This window comes from Myotis davidii, unplaced genomic scaffold (assembly GCF_000327345.1).
Source record: "Myotis davidii unplaced genomic scaffold, ASM32734v1 scaffold18, whole genome shotgun sequence".
Taxonomy (NCBI): Eukaryota; Metazoa; Chordata; class Mammalia; order Chiroptera; family Vespertilionidae; genus Myotis; species Myotis davidii.
The window spans coordinates 2,515,407-2,535,232 of NW_006292696.1; the positions used below are offsets into that span (position 1 = coordinate 2,515,407).

The 19,826-nt window shown below is 50.4% G+C and overlaps 2 protein-coding genes across 2 annotated transcripts in view; one reads left to right on the top strand and one right to left on the bottom strand.

The window, feature by feature from the left end:
* Nucleotides 1-2,330: 2,330 nt before the first annotated feature.
* On the bottom strand, nt 2,331-19,345 carry ATOX1 (antioxidant 1 copper chaperone). The gene is made up of 5 exons (XM_006766344.2): nt 19,326-19,345; nt 19,038-19,194; nt 8,528-8,603; nt 5,029-5,198; nt 2,331-2,450 (listed from the first exon to the last, which is right to left on the bottom strand). Exons 1-4 carry the CDS (start codon nt 19,343-19,345, stop codon nt 5,074-5,076), a joined length of 378 nt encoding a protein of 125 aa, XP_006766407.2. The 3' UTR covers nt 2,331-2,450; nt 5,029-5,073.
* A 295-nt stretch (nt 19,346-19,640) lies between these two features.
* Nucleotides 19,641-19,826, top strand: part of G3BP1 (GTPase activating protein (SH3 domain) binding protein 1) — a 41,788-nt gene continuing 41,602 nt past the window's right edge. Inside the window, exon 1 of the mRNA XM_006766345.2 lies at nt 19,641-19,775. The gene's annotated coding sequence lies outside the window, so the exon portion shown is untranslated. The remainder of the gene's footprint in view (nt 19,776-19,826) is intronic.

Sequence of the window (19,826 nt, forward strand, 5' to 3'; positions counted from 1 at the left end):
CCATCACCAAGCATGAGGCACACGATGGCTCCTAAGTCAAAGTAGTCGCCTGGGCTAGCTATTGTTATGATCCCCATTTTACAGATGAGGAAAGTGAGTTGCACAAAGGAATCGGTGACTTTTCCAAGGTGGCGTCATTATTAAGCGGTGAAAACAGACTGAATACAGACGTGCTGACGTCGGAGCGAGGCTTGATGTCGCTGGGCTAGTCCACTGTCTCCTGGGGACCAGACAGGATGGAATGAGATTAATGCGAGGGCTCGAGGGACAAATGTCCCCCAAAGGCAGTTATTGCACGGCCATCCAATATGCCCTCAGTGGCTGTTCTGTGCGCCGAGGGACTAGGCGCCTGCCCTGATCCTGGAAGACAGGAAAGACACGTGGACCAAGAGCTTTGCCACAACACAAGCTGGTGGGACAAGCGCTGGGAGGGCCAAGAGGAGAAATAAATTACTTGCAGTTGTGGAGCGTTTCACGGAGGCTGTGGAATGCAAGGGAGGGAAAGGAATCTGCACATGGAGACAAGGCTGAGGCGGGGAGGCGGGTGGAGGCAATCATTCCACATACAGTGGGGCGGCATGAACAAAAGGCAGACACCTGGGAGGCACAGGAGGGCGCGGGAAGGTGGGCCGGGTCAGTGCTGGGGGAAGCACACATCTGCTCCCACTCCCACCCCTACCCCTGCTGAAGCGCTCGTCCTGCTGTGTGATCTCATTTGCTCTGTGGACAGCCAGCTGGGCTGCTGGCAGGCGTGGGAGCGGCCTCAGCTGGAAACTTGGATTCAAAGAGCCAGAGGAGAGGAGCTCCTCCCAAGACCACTCGCCCCAAGAGGCACCGGTGTCTCAACCCTCAGGCGTTCCCAACGGGCCAGCCAGCCTGAACCAGGTCTCCGGGGGAAGCTGTGAAAATGGAAAAACCTTCCCAAGTTCCTGTTCCCAGAGCCTGCAGACACAGACTTCTCCCAGGATGTGTAAATCCAAAGGACACTGCCATCTCGTGGCCCAGAAACCCAGATACCAGGAAGGCTGGGAAAGGCCCTGTGCCCCCAAGGGACCACACAGCCAGGAATGGCTGGGACTGAATTTCACAATGGAACCAAAGTGATGTCGGCATACATTTTAGAGTCAAAACCAAGCCTTGTTTCTGGCTGCCAGGGTCCCTGAGGTGCAGGTGCTGTGTATTGTGCAGATGAGGAAACTGCCTCCTGGAGAGATTAGGCGACTGGTCCAAGGTCACACGTGGCCAAACACAGGGCCAGGTCTTACGCCAGGGTCCCCAGTCTCTGCCTAATGAAGGGTTAATGGTTAAAGCAGTGATTCTCAACGTGTGGTCCCCAAGACCTTTCAGAAGGTCCAGGAGGTAAAAACCATTTTCATAACATACCTTTTCCTCTCCTACAGTCATACAGTGAAATTTCCAGAATCCAAGTGCTGTGCAGTGACCTCATCTTGTCCCAATGGCTGATGAGATGTATGTTCTTGTTCTCTTGTGTTCCAAAAATTCCTGTATTAATTTCTAATACAACATGGCTCATATATAACCAAAAGCCCTCTGAGATAATAATTTTTAAGAGTATAAATGGGCCTTAGCATAAAAAAAAGTTTGAGATCTGCTGGTTTAAAGAAACATTTCAAAAAATAAAGTTACCCAACCTAAAACATCCCTGTTTTGATGTAGGTGAACCAACTCTATGTGGTGAGGCACTGATTTTTAGATTGATTGAAATCCTAATTTTTAGGCTGACTGAAATTGTAACTAACATTTCTACAGATTAATGGAAAACACGTATGTGAGTAGAGAATGGCTACTGAGTGATTTCTAACGTGCGGGCTCTACTCTAAGTGATCTACATGTGTCACTTCAGCTCATCTCCAACCACCATCTGCAGGAGATGCTATTATCACATTTTATCCTGTGGACACTGAGGGGACGAGTGGCCCAGCTGAGGAGTACATGTGCTTGGACTCTGTCCCAGGCAGTCTGTCTTCACTGCCTCTTCCCACTTTTTCTGTCTTAAGATTTGACGTTCACTTGATAGGACAAAGATTTTCAAAATACGAAGTCCAAGGAAGTAGTGAAAAGAAATAAGATCACCAATCTGACCCAACACCTTTACTTTACAGATGAGGAAAAGCGAGGGTCAGAGAGGGTGAGTGACTTGTAAAATATCACACAGCAAAGCATCCAGATCCTCTGGGTTTCTTACTCCCAGTTAGGAGCTCTCAGAGCCCAACCCAAGTAAACACTGCAGTTACCTCCTCCATAGCAACGAGTGAGCATCACAGCACAGCGCGTAAGCCGGTGACATCAGGACTACATACGAGACAACATCAACAAAAGCAGTTTGACTTTATTGCAGGGAAGCTAGGGAGGGTCTCCGCAGGAACTCCCAACGTTGGGCAGGAGTGCCAGGCTCCAGATCTGTCTGGAAGGCAGGAAGGATCAGGGTCCTGGAAGAAATCAGACGTTAGGTGGGACAAGGGCGCCATCTGCTGTGCACGTGGACGCATTGCAGAAGCAGTAAAGGTTCCCTAAGAGGCAGTTGTGGGAGGGGAGGTGGGAAACCAGGTGCTGGACAAGACCCAAAAGCCTGGTGTCTAGCCCTGCTCACTGCTCCCAATCTGTGGTTTCCAGCTTGGCTGGAGCCCAGGAACCTTGCTAAGCCTATCACAGCCCAGGCCTCTTCTGGGGACCCCTGGGGGCTGCTGGGACAGCACTCCCTGTCCTGCTTCAGCTTACACTGGGAAGGCAACAAACAGCATCCTGGGAAAGCGAACCTGCCAAGGGATGATCAAGCTGGCTTCCTAACCAACAACCATTCTAGCTCTTGTTCCCAAACCTTAAATCAGCCCCTGGGGGCCCCTAAGCAGACTCGTAAGCAGACTCAGATAGATGGGATGCTGCCTGGGTGTGTAGGTTACAGCACTTGACTGGCGATTCTCACCCAGTGCCGTGACCTGAATCTCGGGGAGCCTTCCATTACTACACACGGTTACTGGCCTATGTGCAGGTAAAAGCATATGATGTCTGGAATGTTCTGTGGGACGGTATGGGCGGGGGGAGAGGCCATAGATGAAATAATGGTGGCAGTGACTGGACAATGGTTGGATCTGGGTGATGGGTACATGGGGATTCATTTTTACAACTCTACTTGTAGGTGTGTGACACTTCCTATGATTAAAAAAGAAAAATCCAAAATAAATAAGTAAAAACTATGAGCATTACCCAGCCAGAGAAAGGAATGCAGTACTGACCCATGCTACGCTTGGAGGGATCTTGAAAACATGGCACTAAGTGTAAGAAAACATACACAAAAGGTCACACATTGTATGATTCCTTTTCTATGAAATGTCCAGAACAGGTGAATCCAGAGGCGGAGAGATTAGTGATTGCCAGGAGATGGGGTGGGCGGAGGGCAGTGGGGAGAGATTGCTTAATGGGTACAGGGAATTTTTCCGGGGGTGATGAAAAAACTCTGAATCTAGGGAAAGGTGGTGATTGTACAACATTGTGAATACACTAAATGCTGATGAATGATACACTTGAAAATGGTTAACTGCATGTTATGTGAATTTCACCTCAATTTTTAAAAATATTGTGAGAAAAACATTAAGCCAAGCAGGGTTTACAACTGGCAGGCCAGGAGGTTCCAATTCATGTGGCCACTGGGGCTCCCCATGTGTTTGACCAGCTCAGGAAGCTTTTGTCTTCCCTCTCTCCGTCCATCCCTCTGTCTCCCGCCCCCCGACACACACACAGAACCCTAGGGACGCAGGGATAATGACGAACACAGGCCCGCAGCACCTGGAGCCGCCAGCCTCTTTGAGAGATTTCACAGTAACCCCTGCCAGGCAGGAAAGCAGAGGAGAGTTGTAGCCCCATTTTCACAGAAGGGAAGGCTGAGTTTCGGCACGTAAGTAGAAGTGTCCACAGCCACGGTGTGCAGTGAGGGCGGGGCTGGAATTCCAACCGTTCATCCTGTGCTCATCCTGAGTGTAGGTTGTAGCCATGAGCATGTGAGCTCACTTTATGCACAGGACACTGCCCTGGCTCAGATTCCAATGGGCACCTTTAGGAAGGAGGCTGTACTCATGGGGACGGACATGGCCCACTGGTCAGCTGTGGCTGGCCGCCCTACCTGGGGAGCTCTCCACGGGCCACTGGGGACAATGCCACCAGCCATTACTGATGCCCATCCTGCCTCTGCCACTCACCTGGATGGGGCTTTAGTCATGCCACTTCCCCTCTGCAGGCCTCATTTTCCTTCATCACAGAGATGGCAATCACTGCCATTCACGCAGCCCAGGCACTACGTGGGGCGTGACACCAGGAGGCTGTACCGTGAAGGGTTCTGAGGCTGCGGCTGGGCACAGAGGGCATGCTGGATGGACGAGTGCTGTCTGCCCTGGTTCCCTAGGGAAGAGCACTGGCACAGTGCCTCTTACTGGCCTCCTGGATTTCAGAAAATCAGTGGGAATATCCAGCTTAGACACACGACTGTTCGGCCTCAGTCTACATACCTACCTGGTCAGCACAGAGCACAAGGCCCAGGGCACAGGTGTCATCTCTGATGGACAGGCAGCTTATCAAAGCAGAAAGCACACTGCTGCCCTAACCGGTTTGGCTCAGTGGATAGAGCGTCAGCCTGCGGACTGAAGGGTCCCAGGTTCAATTCCAGTCAAGGGCATGTACCTTGGTTGTGGGCACATCCCCAGTAGGGGGCGTGCAGGAGGCAGCTGATAGAAGTTTCTCTCTCATCGATGTTCCTAATTCTCCATCCCTCTCCCTTTCTCTCTGTAAAACATCAATAATATATATATTTTTTTTTTTTTAAAAAAAAGAAAGCACACTGCTCAGGGTCACTGCTACTTAGACCTGGCTGATTGTGAAGTGCATCCCTGTCATAAAAGCAGCCCTGGGAGACATCGCACAGGACAACCTCTACTCACAGGTGCTGCTAGGGTTCCCTGACACGTGACTGGCATTAGATAATGAACTATTCTGGCGAGGTGCTGGGGCCTCACCCACCTGCCCGCTCTGGTCCATCCTGCGGGCCGGGGACCCAGGCCCTCGCTATTTGGGGCCGATGTAGGTAACAGTCTTCCCTGTTTTCTTCAGCGTCTCCAACAGAGTGTCCACGTTGTGCTCAGAGTCGATGCAAACCTTCTTGTTGGGCAGATCGATCTCAAATTCAACTCCTGCAGGAAGAGGAAGGAAGAGCTCAGGCTCTGAAAATCTTATTCACAACCACTCTTCCCCTTTCCTCCAGAGCAGGGGTTGGGAAACTCCCTGTAAGGCTGCAGTTTGCTGATCCCTGCTCTAGACCAGGGCTGCTGCTTCTTCTTCTTTTTTTTTTTTAAGTTCTAAAGTTAACTCTTATTTTTTAAATATATTTTATTGATTTTTTACAGAGAGGAAGTGAGAGGGATAGAGAGTTAAAAACATCCATCAGCTGCCTTCCTGCACACCTCCTATTGGGAATGTGCCACAACCAAGGTACATGCCCTTGACCGAAATCGAACCTAGGACCTTTCAGTCCACAGGCCGATGCTCTATCCACTGGGCCAAAACGGTTAGGGCCCAGGGCTTCTTTTAAGTGTCTTTTTAACTGCAAAAGTAGTAGAGACAGCCCTGGCTGGTCTTCTCAGTGTTTAGAACACTGGCCCGGCACCCAGGAGTTGCAGGTTCGATTCCCGGTCAAGGGCATGTACCTCGGGTGCAGGTTCATTACCCCGTCCCAGTCCAGGTGCATGCAGGAGGCAACCAATCAATGTGTCTCTCTCACAGTGCTGCCTCTCTCTCTCTCTCTCTCTCTCTCTCTCTCTGGCCTCCCCCCCCCCCAATTCTACTCTCTGAAAATCAATGGAAAAAATATCCTTGGGTGAGGATTAATAACAACAAAGTAATAGAGACACACCATTAAAAAAAAAAAGTCAAATATTTCTGAATAAATGTTGCAAGTGTAAAGCTCCTACTCTCTTCTACCTCTAGAGATCACTGCAACCAGTGTGGCACTGTCCCATCTTTCTCTCTGACAGACAAAGGGGAAAAAAAGGACTCTCCCAGATGGCATCATACTATACGAACAGGTCTTGCTGAATTCCACTCCCAATGGCCAGGATATCTTGTAGCACATACATACTTCATCCTTTTATTGCTGAAAGCAACATATGTCCCACTCCCCCACCCCCCAATGACCCCTTCTAGCCTGCCCCCGCCCCTCCCTATTTCATTTTTAAATATATTTTACTGATTTTTTTTTTTTACAGAGAGGAAGGGAGAGGGCTAGAGTTAGAAACATCGATGAAAGAGAAGCATCGATCAGCTGCCTCCTGCGCACCTCCTACTGGGGATGTGCCTGCAACCAAGGTACATGCCCTTGACAGGAATTGAACCCAGGACCCTTCAGTCCGCAGGCTGACATTCTATCCACTGAGCCAAACCGGTTAGGGCCCATTCTTTTTCTAACAGCTAACACCGTGTCCCATAGTGTGGACGTACCCACGTCTACTCAATCCCCTGCTGAAGGACACTGTGGTTGCTTCCAGTTCCTCCCTCTTCCCACAACGATACAGTAAACGTAGTTGAATGTATCTTATAAAGCCTGTGAAAATATTTCTGTCCCAAGCATTCACAGAATCGAAATCGTGGGGCACCTTCTCGATGTTAATTGCTATTGCAAAATTGCCCTCTTTGAGGGCTGTGCCAACTTAAAGCCCCCGGGCAGCACATGGGAGTATGTAGAATGAGTCTTGTTGAGACAACAGAATGCAGAGGGAGGGCCCTTGGCAGGTTCTAGGTGTGGCTTCACCACTGACTTGCTGGGTCCTGCCCAGTATAGGCCTCAGTTTCCCCCTCTGTACTGAAGGAGCTGGGTTGGCCAGCTGCTATGGTCTTTCCAAGTTCAAGTATGCTATTCGTCTGTGATTCCTCAGGGTCCCAACCAACTTGAAAGCCTTCGGACCCATCTCAAGAGGCCGCCCAAACGAGGGAAAGTAGTGAAAAGTAGGGAGAAACCTGCCCCAATTCAAGAGCAGATCCCCAAGCCTCTGTCAATGGGCCTTAACAATCACATGGCACAAGGTTTAGTGCCTGAATTTTTATCTAATGAGACCTGGGGTGGGAAGGTGGGCGCTATACTGTATCCGTGCTGCACTCTGGGCTTTTGTCTTTTGGTTCAGGAGTGTCTCCCTCCTCTCTGGAATGAATGTTTTGGTGTCACAGAGCTGGAAGAGGCCCTGGGGCCATCTAACACAGTGGATTTCAAATTGTGTTCCTTGCCGCCCAGGTTCCTGGCCAGGTGTCCTCACGTCCAGAGTGGCCCTTCTGAGCAGACACGCACTCAGGGAATCCACAGCAGAAGCAGACACAGCTGACATTCCCATGTTACAGCCGGGAAACTCAGGCCGGGGGGAGAAGAGGCCGGTCAGGTGACAAGTCAGCAGCTAGGTTCTTTCCACCGTTTCTTTCAAATTAAGATTCTAGTTACTGGACGAGAAACCAGCCAGTGACTCACTGGGGGAATCGGAGCAAGTCACTTCCCCTGGGGGCACTGGTGTCAACATCCCCGTTCCACAGGTGGAATGCACCGCGCAGAGGGCCTGCCGGAAGGGCTGCCCAGAGCACATCCACGCGGAAGCCCTTTGGAAATGGGGTGTTACCATCATCTAGGGTTTTAAAAGTGAAAATCTTGGAAGACCGACTGCCCCAGCACTACCAGAATTCTGTTCGCAGCTCTGTCATTACTTCATGGAGCCCCAGGGCCAGCCCTCAGCCGTCTCTGGGCCTCAGTTTCCCCAGTTGAGAGTTGAGGGAGCTGAATGAGAATACAGGTTTTCTAAATGTGTCCAAAAGAGGTGCTTTAGGAGTTCTACACACGACTGATTCAAAGAAAATGAATATGAAAATGACACTCAAATTTGTGTCATATAACCAAAGTGATCCCAGTGGAGATCACCAACATACTAACTAGTACTGACAAGGGCTCTGGAGCTGGATGGCAAGGCCAAATCCCAGCTCTGCCACTTACTGGCTACTGGCTGTGTGATCCCAGGCAAATTACTCAACCTCTCTGAACTTCAGTTCCCTCCTGCTATAACAGAGATAGTGTAAGAAGCTACCTAGCCCTAGCCGGTTTGGTGGATAGAGCACTGATTCCAGTCAAGGGCATGTACCTGGGTTGCAGGCTTGATCCCCGTGCAGGAGTCAACTAATCCATGTGTTTCTCTCTCTTTTTGTCTCTCCCCCCTCCCTTCCACTCTCTCTAAAAAAATCAATGGGAAAATATCCTTGGGTGAGGATTCACCAAATAAAAAAAGAAGCTCCCTAAATGGTGGTGAGGATGAAATGAAAGCCAGTAAGCAGAGTACCTGGCACATGCTAAGCACTCAGTACATCTTAGTTGTACTGTTATTATCTATCAGCTTCAACCCCGGCTTCTCCTGCTCCATGTCTGCATGCATTTGAACACAATCTGAAGTTTATCGGCCTCCCACACCTCACCCCCAACCGAGGGCTGCTCACTCACCTCCTAGCTTGTTGAGGACCCGAGTGACTGCGTTAGAGCAGCCTTCACAAGTCATGTCTACAAAGAACTCGTGCTTCTGAAATAAACAAAGGGGACCATGAGCCAAGACCCGCAGGGAGACCCACATACCCCACCAGCATGCAGGCCCATTCACGGGCCAAGACACGGGCCAAGGTCTGGCTGTCGTCAGACTCACCCATCGCCTGTTTCTTCAAAATGGAGTAACTAAGGATTTCTGTATCTCACAGGCTGCTGCACTGAGTGAGATAATCCCTACAACTCCTTTAGCAGTGCCTGGCACTCAATGAGTTCAGTCAGCTGGGAAGCTAGTTTAAAGTGTCGGTTTCCGCCCGAGCTGCTTTGGCTCAGAGGATAGAGCGTTGGCCGGCAGGCTGAAGGGTCCTGGGTTCGATTCCACACCTTCAAAATCCTGATTCTTGAACTATGTGGCTATCTCAGGACCATCGACTCTGACATGGGTGGACGCCCATCCTCAGAGCCATGCTGGTCTGGTGGTCTTACTTATGCATCCAAGATCACCTGCATTAGAATCACCAGGGAACTTGCAAAAACTATAGGTTCTAATCAGCAAGTGTAGGCTGGGGTGTCTACAGGGCTAGGAAGCTCCCCTGGTGATTCTGATATACAGTGACCACTGCTCTCAGCCAAATGCCTCATTCTCAGAGGCAGCCCCTAAAGCCTGGGGAGTGGATTTGCACGGGCTCCCAGTGAGTCGGAGGGCAGACCACGGAGGGAACCCCGGCTCCTGGCTGCTTCATGCAGGCCCGGCACCCACAGTCTCCGTGATATCCAACACACTCAAGAGAGGATTGAGGAAGAAAGTGGGAGAGTGGGAGAAATCTCCCACCGGGGGTTGCGGGCTTAATCCCCATTGGGGGGCATTCAGGAGGCAGCCAATCGATGATTCTCTCTCATCATGGATGTTTCCATCTTTCTCTCCCACTTTCTTCCTCAATCCTCTCTCGCTTTCCCCTCCACTTTCCATGAGCTCCCAGAAGACACAGACTTCGTCCACTTCACTGCTGCATCCCCAACACAGGCACCGCTCGGGGATATTGCAAGTTTGACTCCAGACTAGCACAGTATGGCGGTGTCGCAATAAAGCAAGTTGTGATCTTTGCCTGGAAAGGGAGCTGGTCACCTTATTTTACTCAGGAGGAAACGGAGGTTCCCAGGGGTTCAACTGCCCACAGTCACGTGGCAAGCATGTGCTGAGGCTGGGATGTGAACCCAGGCTTTCCTGGCTCCAGGGACATCCTGTTGGTTCTGGACCAGCCATCAGCACTGCCACCTACCACTCTCCCCGCCACCTTCACCCCCAACCCTGACTCTTAGCAGGAGCTCTGGGAGTGGGCACACCTTGTGAGGTAGCATGAGTTTCTGCTGCCGAAGGGTCTAAATCACCAGATATCTGAAGCTTTCTTCTGCAGACCACAGACAGGTCTCCTTTCCTCCTCACAGTTCAGCGGCCAGAAACCAGCAGGAGGCTTCTGGGTGGCAAACATGACAACCCAGTGTTCTCCCCCTCCACTCGAAGTGCAAAAGTAAATTTGGGGGGGGGGGGGGAAAATCTACTTAACGGGCAGCATACGCCATTCTTCACAGAGAATCCCCAGACCGGCCCACCACCGAACGCTTGACTTTGTACAGTTCCAGCCCCTCAAAGCCTCTGATCTGTCACCTGAAAATGGGTCCTTTAAAGTCGATGAAAAAATCCAGTAAGTTGTACAACTCTTTCACAGAATCTCAGAATCTGGGAAGGCGGGACAGAGTGGGGTCACATTGTCCAGCTCCCCTCCCAGAACGAATTCTTTCTCAACTCTCCAAGACAGTCAGTCAGTCTTTGAACACCCCAAATCCTGGGAGCTTACTACGGGTAATACTTGAGTGCCTACTCTGTGCCAAACATCGTTCTAAGCACCTTCCGTGAATTACACCGTTTAATCATCACAAGAATCCCATGAGTTAATCACTATAATTATCCCTTCCTGACAAATAAGAAAATTGAAGTTCAGAAGTTTGGCCACTCACTCAGTGTGACATAGCTCGTGAGTACCAGGGCCTACACCCACCGGACATAGTCTCCAAAGCCTAAACTTAACCACTGTGATCCCTGTGTTAAAATGGGGTTTGAAATCTGCCTGCCTGTAGTTCTACCCTACTTGTCCCAAATCTACACAAGAGCTACCATTTCTTGTGGACTAGCTATGTCAGTGGGTGCCAACCATTTTAGTGGCATTTTTTCCAGTTAACACTAACAACACTCCTGAGAGGTCAGGTTTGTTTGTTTGTTTTGTGTGTGTTTTTTAAAAAATATATTTTGATTGATTTCAGAGAGGAAGGAGAGGGAGAGAGATAGAAACATCAATGATGAGAGACAATCATTGATCGGCTGTCTCCTGCACAACCCCCATTGGGGATCAACCCGGGCATGTGCCTTTGACTGGAATAGAACCTGGGACCCTTCAGTCCGCAGGCTGACGCTCTATGTACTGAGCCAAACCATCAAGGGCCTGGGAGAGCAGTTTTTATCCCCATTTTACAGATGAGGAAATCAAGGCGCAGAGAAGTAAAGCAGCTTAACTGAGGTCATCTGGCTGGCAAGCAGAAGCACAGATTTTCAGAAAGGTTTCTGAGATCCCAAGTGCTTGGGGAACCTCTCGGGTGACAGTCCTCCGCCTCCTTCCTTCAGCTGTTCATCTCGTGACATGGCACCAAGTGCCCTCCGTACCGGTCATCCCCTCTGAAGGGTCTTTTGTTTGTCAAAATCCCCAGAAGTGAACACAGGATAGTGATCCCCTGGCTGGCCTTCTCACTGCCACGCCCCTCAGAAATCTGGTGGCCTCCACAATCCCGGTCCCAGGGTGATTAGTGCTGTCCTCTAACATTTGCTCAACTGGGAGGGCTAATCCTGTCAGGCCCTTAGTCCACAGTTTGTGTTGTCTGAGGATTTGTCTCAAGGCACCTGCCAAGACCCAAGGGAAATGACACCTGAGATGTTTGTGGCTGGGCCCAGGGGGCCTCTGGCTCACCTGCCAGCTTCCCCAAAGCTCGGCTGCTAAGACACAGGGCATCTGTGAGACACCTCTGAGTGCTCGCTGGGGGCAGAGCTGGGAACTAGGCACTGTGGGGGGAAGTGCTGAACACCACATGACCCAACCAGGATCCCTAGGATGCAACTGGGATCGAAGCTTCCTCCCTGGCCAGCGTGACTACTTCGGTCTGCGCATGGCCAGGCCACAAGAGACTGGGAGTCTGAAGATAAGGGGATTAATGCTGGCTCCATCCGACTCCCAAGACCTTGAGTAAGTTATGGGCTTTGGTGTTTGGTCTTTTGTATTTGCAAAAGGCCTTAATTTCTTTCTTTTTTTAAATTTTCAAATTATAAGAGAAAGTTTATTTAGAAAGTTACAGAGGTAGTAGGAGTGAGCCAGCTGGGTTTCTGAAACAAATTACAGAAGCAAAAGAAGGGCCCTTGGAGCTTAGGAGAGAAAGGTAGGGGGCTTGTGGGGAGAGGGGGAATGAAGAAAGGGACGGGAAAGGCAGGGAGTGTGCTCCTGAGAGGGAAAGTGAGCCAGAAGGCCTTAATTTCTTTTTTTTTTTAAAGTTTTAAAAATTGATTTTTAGAGAGAGGAAGGGAGGAGAGAGAGAGAAACATCAATGTGAGAGCAATATGTCAATCGGCTGCCTCCTGCAAGCCCCCTCAGGGATAAGCCCGCAGCCGCATGTGCCCTGATCACTAATGGGTCCGGCAATCTTTTGGTGCCAGGGAGTCGCCCAACCCACTGAGACACACCGGCCAGGGCATGATCTTAATTTCTTATCTACAAAATGAGGCCAGGAACAACCTGAAATATGCGGAAAGGCTGAGTGAGCTGCACAGACCAACGAAGACCTGCTCATTCCTTCCCAACTCTGTCAACTGGAGACTTTGGGCAGGTCCCTGAACCTCTCTGGGGTTCATGGGTTCAAGTTCAGAAAGTGGTAAAAGTACTGGGTCCACTCAGTGTCTCCCTGTACAGAGTGGGCGGGGAAGGGAAGAAAAACACGGACCTTTGAAAACCTGCCGCGTCGAAAGGCAATGGCCACCCCACCCCCCATCCCCGCCCGCCCCTGTTTCCCAGCCAGCTCCCGGGACAGGCGTGTCCAGGTCGGGGGCGCAGGGACCGGGACCCAGACCGGGACCAGGTCCGGCTCGCCACCCACTCCCGGGTGAGCTCGGGCTGCTCTTTCCCCGTCTCTGCAGGGAAGGACTGGGCTTGTAATCGCTGGAGGCCTTGCAGTTCCGATGCTTTGCAGCCTGATTTCCACAGAAAACCCCTTATCCGCCGCCTGCTGGCCTTTCTTAGAAAGCTTGCTTCCTCCCAGGGCTGCATTAGGGGCTGGAATGCAACGGCCCCTTAGGGACCCGGACAGACCCGTCCTTCCCATGTGTTCACTCGGTCACTATTATGAGTCCCCAGCTGGCTAGGCATCCACAGTGCAGAAGTGGAAAAGACACTGCCGAGTAGAGAGCCAAGGAAGCGTGCGTGGTGTTGCTGTGTGAACGGAGTCGTGTCATGGGAGCAGGAAAGGCTAACACAGGCGGAGTGTGCGTGGTGGGGGCACGAGGGGAGCAGGTGGTTCTGGAAAAGGGGAGACTGCGCAGGAGGTGATAGCTGAGCTACGGGAAGAGTGAGGACACCTTCATCTGGCCTGGGGAGGAAGATCCTTCCCTCCACTTTCCAAAGTTCTTTCTGCTGGTCTAATAATTAAGTTGTCATGAGACAGATTAATGGGAGAAATAACCCCATTTAGTAACGTATCTATCTATGTATGGGAACCCCACACACACGAGAGTCAGAGACCCCATGTCCATGAGCGTTCTGATACACAGCATGATGAATCTATGGCATTCTGAGCTAAAGATGAGGTCAAGTACTTGGGGCTTCCATAGGCAAGGAAGGTCATTCTCAGAATGGGAAGAACAGGAAGAAAAAAGAAAAAAGAGCAGAAGTTCAGTAATTAGAAGTTTGCCCTAACATATAGATAGGTCATAGAAAGTTATTTCTGGTCATAAATCTTATGGGCAAGATCCCTAATTTAAATCCTTCTAGGTAGTGGGGGGTGGGGGCACAGAAGTTTCTCTTGAGTGTAACAGGACTCCATTGTCCTTTAGCAGAAAATAATCCACATATCAAAAAGGCTCTTCTTGGGGTGACTCATTACGAGGCCCTACATGATGAAAAGAGATGAGAAATTTGGGAAGGAGGGAGGCAGGCAAAATAGCAAGTACAAAACTTGGAGGACAAGTGTGAGTATGGGTTGAGAGGTGGAGATATTCAGACTGAGAGGCAGACACAGAGAGCTGGGAAAATGAAACAACAGCCATGGGTGAAGACAGATGGAGGCAGGTGCTGTAGGACACTTTCAGAGAAACAGGCCAACATCTGGAACTTCAGACACACACACACACACACACACACACACAACCAAGTTGGTTCTGTCCTTGGAATATCCAAGGATTCTGCCAAAGGGGCTCAGTCTATGTAGTTTCAAAGAATTCTCCATCCACAGAGTGTGTGGAGAGCTTATCAAAAACTCAGATTGAGCCCTTTCTGGGCAGCTCAGTTGGTTAGAGCATTGTCTGGATATGCCAAGGTAACAGGTGCAACCCCCAGTCAGGGCACATACAAGAATCAACCATTGCCCGACCGGCATGGCTCAGTGGTTGAGTGTCGACCTATGAACCAGGAGGTTATGTTTGGATTCCAGGTCAGGGCACATGCTGGAGTTGCAGGTTCAATCCCCATTAGGGGGCATGCAGGAGGCAGCCAATCAATGATTCTCTCTCATCATGGATGTTTCCGTCTTTCTCTCCCTCTCTCTTCCTCAATAAAAATCTATTTTTTAAAAGTTACTATTTTTAAAAAAGAATCAACCAATGAATAAATATGTAGAACAAATCAATCTCTCTCTTTCTTTCTCTCCCATCCTCTCTCTCAAATCAATTACACACACACACACACACACACACACGCACACACACACACACACACACATCAAAAAAGGTTTTATTTCTAGTCCTGGTTGGGTAGCTTAGTTGGTTAGAGCACTGTCCCAATACACCAAAGTTGCAGGTTTGATCCCTGGTCAGGGCACATATAAGAATCAACCAATGAATGCATAAACAAGGGAAATAACAAATCAATGTTCTCTCTCTTTCTCTCAAATCAATATATAAACTTTTTTTAAAAAAAACCCTCAGATTTCTAGGCCTCACCCTGGATACATTGCCCCTGAATTTCAAGGCCTTACTTTTAGTCCCCCTCCTCCTTTTGGCTTTGGGAACCACTAGATGAAGAAAACTATAATCTTAACACATGAAACCTTTTTGAGAAAGCGTGCTGGTTATTATCTCTCAGCTCCAATTCATCCTTTTTGCCTACTCTGTGAAAATGGATCCAGATCATTACATTTTTTCCCTTTGCCCACTGGCAGGATGTTAAGCTTCCTCAGGCAAGTTTTTGTAGAGACACTGGGAGGGGAAAGGTTTTCCTTCCTGGCTCAGTGCTCCCTGAGGCATGTGGCTGCCCCAGGCCCAGCGTCTGAGCATGGCTTCTCCAGCACCAGGCTCCTCCTGTGCAGGGGGATCAGCAGCACCTAGCAGCCAGCAGCTCCCCCCAGCACCTACCCCCTTGTGTGCTTTCCTAGCCCAGTGCCTCCGATGAGATGCCTCTTTCTGTGAAGAACTTTTCCCAGCATCCTCCCAGGTGGTTTCCCAGCCCAGAGGGTGAATGTCTAGCAAGTTCCACCACCAGGGAGTTCAATGGGCCAAGCCTAGATCTCAGCCGAGGGGTGGTGGTGGGGTTGGGTGTGTGTGTGTGTGGCGGGGGGTTCTTCCTTAGGCGCTCTACCTCACTATCTTGGCTACCTGGTGTTCTATCGTTTCGTTGTTCCATAGTCTATTTAACCAGCCCCTATGGCAGAAACCATTGGTTGGCTCATCCAACACTCATTCCCAATCTTTTTACTTTTGCTACTCTACAGGCTAGATCTCTCAATACTTGCTTTCCCATCCTCCCTTGCAGCCAGTCTGCCCATCTGCTACGGCTCTGGACGAAGAGTCTGAAGCGGAAGTCTGGAATGAGTCTAGAAGCTTCAAAGAGGCTTTTTGGAACAAGGAGAACAGACACCACTCCTTCCCTTTCCTGCCTAGAATACTGATGCGGTGTCAATAGTCATGTGGTTTAGACCTCCTGACCTTTTCCTCCCTAGGGATAACATCTAGGCCTCAGCTGTATTTCAGCTCCAGGCCCAGAAAAGCCAGATAAGTGATGCCATGGCCGCTTTCAGGACCAGCTGCATTGACCAATTGGTGGAGACATGACCCTGAAAGGACACACCTGGAAAGCTGATGAATATTCTAAGGAGACCCTTCCCTGAGACCTCCCCAAAGATTCCCACTGGCCAGAGAGAGATACATACCCTCAAGCAGAGGACCCATTGGGAGTTCTCCCTCCAGGGAGCACATCCGTGCCATTCCCTTCCTCTTCTCCTTTCCCCACAGGTATGTATCTCCTAAACTCCAAAGGACCCCCAGGAAACTTGCAACCAGGGGAGCAATGGGCAGTAGTCGCTCATCCCGGGCTAACCCCCTGAACCTGTCTCCAAGGCCCCCTTTTCTCTGACTTCCCAGTGAGCCAGAGCAGCCCAGCCTGGGCTCTCCTGTTGCTTCTTCCATGCCCTTCTTTGTTTCACTCCCCTAAGTATATTTCTGCTACAGCCAATACATTCTGGCTTGCTTTTCTACATGTTGTCTCTTGATGGAAATCTTTCCTCCAAGAAGACAAGAACTGAGGTCTCATCGTCTCGCCAGTAACAACTAGACCGGGGTTTCTCTATTGACTTTTTGGCCAGATAACAGGTGGTCATGGGGGGCTTTCCTGTGCACCCCTGGCCTCTGCCCACTAGATGCTAGTAGCACCTCTACCCAGTTGTGACGAGGCCGTAGTTCTCTTGAGGGCAAAATCTCCCCCGCGTTCCCCACCGTGAGAACAGTGCTCCAGACAATTCACTGGTGGTAAATTACTCACTGAACATTTCCTAAGCATCTAGCGTCTGGGTCCTGAGGGTTTAGGACAGCCGTGGGCAAACTACGGCCCGCAGGCTGGATCCGGCCTGTTTGAAATGAATAAAACTATTGAAAAAAAAGACCGTACCCTTTTATGTAATGATGTTTACTTTGAATTTATATTAGTTCACACAAACACTCCATCCATGCTTTTGTTCTGGCCCTCCAGTCCAGTTTAAGAACCCATGGTGGCCCTCGAGTCAAAAAGTTTGCCCACCCCTGGTTTAGGATGTGAGTAGGGAAACTATCACAAGATGTCAACCCTCTCTCTCCTATGGAAGACAGCAACAGCCACCTGAGGTCTTGTCCACATTCCCTCTCCGGTAATCCCTCCAGCCCTCCCTTCCTTTTCTTCCTTCCTTTCTTCCTGTCTTCTTACCTCCTGTGCATAAACACAGTACATAACACACAGTCTCAATGTAAAACTTCCAAATACTCATTGCTTCCAACCTAGGGGATTCCCTAGGGGAAATGGCTATTGTTTTATTTATTTATTTATTTTTCTTAATTTTACACCAGCACACCTACATGGTTGCTTTTTCTATTGTTTTAAATTTAGAAATTTCCCTTTGCACTTAGATTTCCCCCGTTAACAACTGGATACTGATCCATATCTGTACAATTCTATCTCGTTCTCTTTTAATCTGCTGCAGAGGGCCCTGGCCAGGTTGCTCAGTTACAGTGTCATCCCATACGCCAAGGTTAGGGGTTTGATCCCAGGTTGGGCACATACAAGAATCAACCAATGAATGCATAAATGAGTGGAACAACAAATAGATCCTTCTCTCCCCCTTGCTCTCTCGCTCGCGCGCTCTCTCTCAAATAAAGAAATAAAAAAATTTAAACTGCTGCAGAGTATTCTATCTTACATGCATATCAACAGTTAGTTTGTAAACTGATGAGCAATTACTTTTGCAGTGTAAATAGTCTAACAAAGCTGACAATACTGTAATGTACACACTGTACATGCCTCTTTGTAAAAAAAAAAAAGTGGCTGTCAACCAAGAAGTGGGATATACACAATTTAATAGAGACTGCCAAGTAGCCTTACAAAAAGAGCTGTAATCACTTAAAATTCCCCCCAGATGAAATTAAGAATAGCCTCGACCCCTGTCACAGACCACTTGGGTTTAAATGACCAACCTGTGAATTTAAAGTTGTGCCAATTTGCTCTCATTAGTGTTTCAATTTGGAGGGTCATCTTGTAAAATGCAAATTTCTTAGTCCAACTTTAAGAAACCTTTCAGTAGCTCTCCATTGCTTTCAGAATAAAGTTCAAATTCCTTAGCATTGGTCGTCAGCCTGCCGCAATCCCGGAGTTTCCTTACTCCAGAAAGCCTCTCCTCTGGGCTGAGTTGCCTCTGGTGTCTTCAGCCTCAAGACACCTGTCCCCGGTTTGGGGAGCGCCGGGCCCAGGGCAGCGCAGCACTCTGGTCTGTTGAAAGGGGTGACAGCGAACAGGGACAGCATCTATTCTAGATTCTAGATCATCCCTGATTCCAGCCCCTGCAGCTCAATAATTGCTGAAAGCGCGAGGCCGCTGCCGGAGTGAGGCCTGGGGATGGAGTGGGTGGGGGGCAGCGGGGCGCTCTCACTTGGCTCCCGGGGCCAGGCCCGCGTTGGGGGGCCAACTGGGACGCGCCCGGATGCCACCGAGCGGCTGCCCCGCGCCCCTTTCTGTCCCAACAGAGACGCTCCACGTGCTTCCCTTCCACGTGGCTCTGCAAAACTTATCCGATAAGTCTTATCGGTAGCCCCCCTCCCGCAGGGTCACATGCCTGCAACGCGAACGGCCCCAAGCGTGCCTTTGTATTTCCATGGAAAATGCTCCTGGTCACCAACAGGGGGCCCAGCGATACGCTCAGAGACGTGGACTGGACGCGGCCGGCGCGCCGCTGAGCCCTTGAACTGTTTCGGGAAATCCTGGGGGTGTCCACAGAGGAGTTTGACAAGTTACCTTTTAAAGACGGAATGGCCGGGAGAAATAAGCGCCCCCTCCTCCCCAGCGATTAGAAAACCGAATGACAATGGCCGTGACGCACAGGGCGTTGCATGGGAGCCCAAGCGGATCAGAGAGCCTGCAAACTGCCGCCCTCGGCGACAGCAGAAAGGGGAAACCTCAGCAACACCCACGCGGCCCCTTCGGGCCGACCTTGCCCCAAACGGCAGGGCTGAAATGTGCGTTCTCCAGCTCAACAGCAGCTTTCACGCGCGACTTTTCACTTCTTTCACGGGGTTACCTTCTCCTTGGCTTTCCCTTAATAGTTGTCCGCGCTAGTGCAGACTAATGGGGGCGGGTGGGGCGAACCAGCAAGTGCCCTTCGGCATGGAAATAAAAAGTTGTCATAAGAAGAAGCAAACAAGGGGAAAGTTTACCACTTGGTTCCCCTGGTACCGATCTGCGGAAAAGGCGGGATAGGGGCTGCAGGGGCCGGATCTACCACGGGAGGGAAAGAAGGAAAAAGGACCCAGCCCCGGACCGGAGAGGCTCAGAACCGCCCCTGAAGGCACGGGGGCCCTCGGGCTCGGTCTCCTTGGTGCCGTCCAACCCCCGTGTCAATCAGCTCTTTCTTGCGTTGCGATTGGCCGAGGCCTTCCTTGGCCTCCCTCGTTCCCACCTCCTAGTTGCTTGGGGTTTACTTCCCCAAAGTACACGGGCCCCACCTTGTGGAGCAACCGCTCATGCAATTGGAAAACGGATCTCCGCCCAGGGTAATACGTTTCAACGAATGGGAGCGGCCCCAAGCATTTATTGGCCATTGTGGATATCGATCAAAAAACTTCCCGCCCTCCTTTCCACCTTCCCTTTAAGTAATTGGTCCCTCTCTATGCCAATCCGTTACTAGGGAAACGAGATCCTGACAGTCTCATAGGCATGAGTCAAAGCCAATCAAGAGTCACGCCTTCATCCTGAGTCGATATCCAATGGCTGCTCGAGGATTCCAGAGGACGCAGTTGGGATTGGTCGTCAGCCTGCCGCAACAAGTTAGGCTGCGTTGCGCTTATATAGACCGGCGACGGAGCACGCGTGTGCGGACGCAGTTGCGTGAGGGCTTTTTCTCCTTCCTCCGAGCAGTGGAGCAAAGCTTGTTCCTCTCCCGCTCAGCCGCGCAGGTACGCCGGGGTATGGGCGGGGCCGTGCGGCCCGGGGTCGAGGAAGAGCGC

What these genes read in the sequence shown, in the direction of transcription:
- ATOX1 (XM_006766344.2), bottom strand. Translation starts at nt 19,345, where the DNA reads ATGAGCGGTTGCTCCACAAG. An exon ending in ATGAGCGGTTGCTCCACAAG is followed by an intron (nt 19,195 to 19,325) that starts GTGGGGCCCGTG and finishes GACGGCACCAAG; the next exon opens with GAGACCGAGCCCGAGGGCCC. An exon ending in GGTCCTCAACAAGCTAGGAG is followed by an intron (nt 5,199 to 8,527) that starts GTGAGTGAGCAG and finishes CTCTTCCTGCAG; the next exon opens with GAGTTGAATTTGAGATCGAT.